Raw genomic sequence first — 4,071 nt, 5'->3', positions numbered from 1 at the left:
TGTGTGTGTGTGTGCGTGCGTGCGTGCGTGCGTGCGTGCGTGCGTGCGTGCATGTACGTGTGTATGCGTGCATGCGTGCGTGTGAGTGTGTGCGCGCGTGCACGCATGTGTATGTATGCATGTGTGTGTGTGTGTGTGCACGTGTGTGTGAATGTGCGCGCGGGCGGGTGTGTGGGTGTGCATGTGTGCATGTGTGGGTTTGTACTTGACTGTTTACATGTCTGCTCTGCATGTATTTGTTTTTGCTATCTCAGTTTGTGTATGCGTGTGTGGTTTCTAATTGTGATTTGCAGACATACACACACACACACACACACACACACACACACACACACACACACACACACACACACACACACACACACACACACACGGACCTACCCCTTCTGAACTCTCCAGTCCAACACTGCTCTGCCTCTAATCCATCGCAAGGAAAAAAAAAATAGAAACATCAGCAACCCCCCAGCCTTACCTCACTTTTGCTCTGAACTCTCCACCTCAAAATTGCTCTGCCTGTAGTCTCTAAGGTTCTCAAACTAGGGGGCCATGAATGCACTTCAGAGGTAGCCTGATAAACCAGACTAAATGTGGATGTCTAATTTAGTCTGGCCTCGATGCATAATGCATCCAAAGACTGTTGATGAGAACAACCTTCCCTCAAAACCCTGCCCGCTTTGATTCAAAACACATCTTTGCGTTGTAATTGGTTTGCCAGATTCATGGCATTCTGGCTTCATTGAATCATTATGCGAGGCCAGACCCACCCGTAGACAAAACATTTTGTCGTCCAGTGGGTGGCGCTGGTTCACCAGGCTACTTCAGATGGGGTCATGGACAAAAGGGACTGTTGGCATACAACCTTGAATACATTCTTTCACATGACATAACCATTCCATAAACACTTTGTAACAGTAAACACTTGAATGGTTAATTAATTTATTTACATTACGTTTCTATTTAAATGTAGTAAGATTGAGGGATAATAAATTGTTTGTCATTTGGAATATGTGGAGGGTGGGGGGTGGTGAATATATTTCTTAGGTCTAAAAGGGGGTCCCAGCATAAGAGGTCTGGGAGCCACTGCAGCTGTAGCTGTAGCCCACCAAGAGGACACCACACAACCAGCCACCTCACCAAGTACAGTACTGCAGCTCTGAACAACACACCACCCACTCAGCCCTCGCTCACTCACTGTAGCTCTGAAATCTCCATCCCACCACGACTCAAGGCTCAAGAAAAGCACCCACCAGCAACCTCACCTATAGGACTACAACATTGTTGGATAATTTGGCTCTGCAGCGTCACATGTATAGCATGGGCCCAGGCCATAGTACTGCAGCTCTGACTGCTCCACGCCACCCGATCCCCATGTACCCCATTACCAGCATGCAGCATCCTGGATTCAGAAGCTACAATCCAGTGCCACATATTCCAAATAACCTGGTTTTACTCGTCCAATTACGCCATGACTTTATTGAGTTGGACAGGTAAAACCAGGTCATTTGGAATATGTGGCACTGGATTGTAGCTTCTGAAACCAGGTTGCCAGTCACTGTAAGCGTGCCACCCACCATGGCACCCACCCACTGTAGCGCCATGGTACTCTCTCCACTCCAGCAGTGCTCCTTTGCCCTACTAGACCAAGTGCTGGAAAATAGTATTTGTATTGATCACAATTATAGATTGACAACTTGTTTAAAACAAGGAGTACTTCCAATGGAATCTTCAACTAGCATGAATGGTGGAGGCAGAGAGAGTAGAGAGAATATCTCTGGTGGAGGTGTAGATTATTATTATGATGTCACAACAAGCAAAGTTCCATTTCTGTAATCTTGACCACGAGAACCCCAAAGACTCATTCTACACAGGAGCAGACAAGAGATAGAGGTAAGTTACTTAACTGCTTAACTTTTAAAGGATTTAAGCCATTTCTAAATGTAAATACAGTAATAATAATATATGTTAACTATTATAAATGTAATTCATTTATTTGGGGGTATTGTTCATTCATCATTTTTTTGTGGTATTACATAGAAAATATTTTTTTAGGTCAACCACTGATTTCTTGCTTAAAGCTTTGAGTGACTTTTGCTCTTTATGTGGGAAATACATTTTCAAGCAATTCAATTTCATTTTTTCTGCTGCCATCAGATTATAACTAGTCTGGAGGAAAAAGAGCCACCTTAATTAATTAATTAATTAGGAAAAATATATATGCTGTCTTACTCCCTCTGGGAAAGTCACGATAACTATCTCACTTGGAGGTTATTCATGAATATTGTCAATATAAATTCAACAAGTCTCATTGGGTCTTATTGGAGGATCTGGTTGTCTTGGAATCATGACATCATGATAGCATAGGTTCCAATAAGAACAACGTATGTGCAGTGCCAAGTGTAATAGTGTAATGCTGTGGTCATGAGAAGAATGTCATAATGACATTGCTAAGCATTATGTTTCAATGAATGTCCACTGGTCAAATTTACATTGATGTCAATACAATACTCCATACCATAATGGAAACGGCTTCTATAAACACTTAGTTGAATAAGTTAATTCAGTGCTTACCATGTGACACATACATTATTTGTAGGGGTCAAATTCTTAGTTTCTCAAGATCTGTAATAGGACAATGTGCTGAAACTGATCACAATAGAAAAAAACTAAACAAAAAGACACAAAAAAAATTATCTCTTTCCCAACAGAAATGGAACGTGAATTGTACAAAAGAAACCTGGAGGAGTTGCAGAGGGTGGTGGTGGAGATGAGGAGAGAGATTGTGACCGTACGAACGGAGGCGCAAGATAAATTGAACCTTCAACGGCAGATCACTGAGCAAGTGATGGGGCAGTGGCAGGAGCTGGAGAGGAGGAGAGCTGCGACCCAGAAGGAACAAAATCTACAGCTCAGACAGATCATTCAGAGCATTGAAGAGGAAAGGAGAACAGCAGAGGTGGAGGAGAAGACCAGAGAGGAGGCCATGAGGCAGAAAGCTCAGGCCCTGAAGAAGCAGCACGAGGAGGAGAGGGAAGCGCAGGAGAGCAAAATACAGACCCTGCAGGAAAGGCTGGCTGCTTTGCAGGAGGAGAAAACGGAGGCACGCCGCGTTAACATCATCGGTGAGAAAAGGAGAAAAGCTTTCCTGAAGAAAGCCAGGGCCCTGAGGAGGAAACATGAGGAAGAAAGGCAAGCGCAGCAGCAGAAGATCAACCATCTGCAGGCAAGGCTCGCCGCTCTGGAGCTGCAGAAGAGGGAGGCACCCCTTGATGGACAGCCGAACAACATGGCCAGCCCACCAGACTTTGAGTCTGAGAACACCTCAAGAGTGAGAGAAGTCAGAGAGTCAGAGAACACCTCAAAAGTCCTCCTTCAGACCGCATTGATTGGCAAGAGGGCACAGGAAGACCATGTGATCATCGATATGGAGGGTGTCAGTGACAGCCAGGAGGAAATCCCTCAGGGGCCAAAGCCAAGCTCTATGCTGAGCTGGATCTCAAGGATGCTGGGCTTTGGAGGCCACTGAGAGCCGAGGACCAAAACACACACACACACACACACACACACACACACACACACACACACACACACACACACACACACACACACACACACACACACACACACACACACACACGCACGCACGCACGCACGCACGCACGCACGCACACACACACACACACAGTCACTCACTCAACAAAAACATGCGCACTCCACTCAACACACACACGCACAATCCACTCAACACGCACACTCCACTTAACATGCACACACTGCTCAACGCACACACACAACACTCACCAAAACCAACACACACACACACACACACCTCACCAAAACACACACACACACACACACACACACACACACACACACACACACACACACACACACACACACACACACACACACACACACACACACACACACACACACACACACACAGACACACATACAGACACACACACACAGAGACACATACAGACACAGACACACACCCCTCTTGCCCAAGAGTTGAGAAAAATTGAGACCCTTTGAGATAAAAGCGTCTGCATCTCTCTTGGGACTTTTCGG

At 45.6% G+C, this 4,071-nt stretch overlaps 1 protein-coding gene across 1 annotated transcript; it reads left to right on the top strand.

Moving 5' to 3' along the window:
• The first annotated feature begins 1,854 nt into the window (after positions 1-1,854).
• LOC134441270 (golgin subfamily A member 6-like protein 24) lies at positions 1,855-3,820 on the top strand. Its single transcript, XM_063191505.1, has 2 exons — positions 1,855-1,887; positions 2,706-3,820. Exon 2 carries the CDS (start codon positions 2,708-2,710, stop codon positions 3,521-3,523), a length of 816 nt encoding a protein of 271 aa, XP_063047575.1. The 5' UTR covers positions 1,855-1,887; positions 2,706-2,707; the 3' UTR covers positions 3,524-3,820.
• Positions 3,821-4,071: the final 251 nt, after the last annotated feature.

This window comes from Engraulis encrasicolus, chromosome 24, assembly GCF_034702125.1.
Source record: "Engraulis encrasicolus isolate BLACKSEA-1 chromosome 24, IST_EnEncr_1.0, whole genome shotgun sequence".
In the NCBI taxonomy this organism is placed as follows: Eukaryota; Metazoa; Chordata; class Actinopteri; order Clupeiformes; family Engraulidae; genus Engraulis; species Engraulis encrasicolus.
Note: the sequence above shows the minus strand (reverse complement) of the source record. Positions and strands in the feature narration are given on the sequence as shown.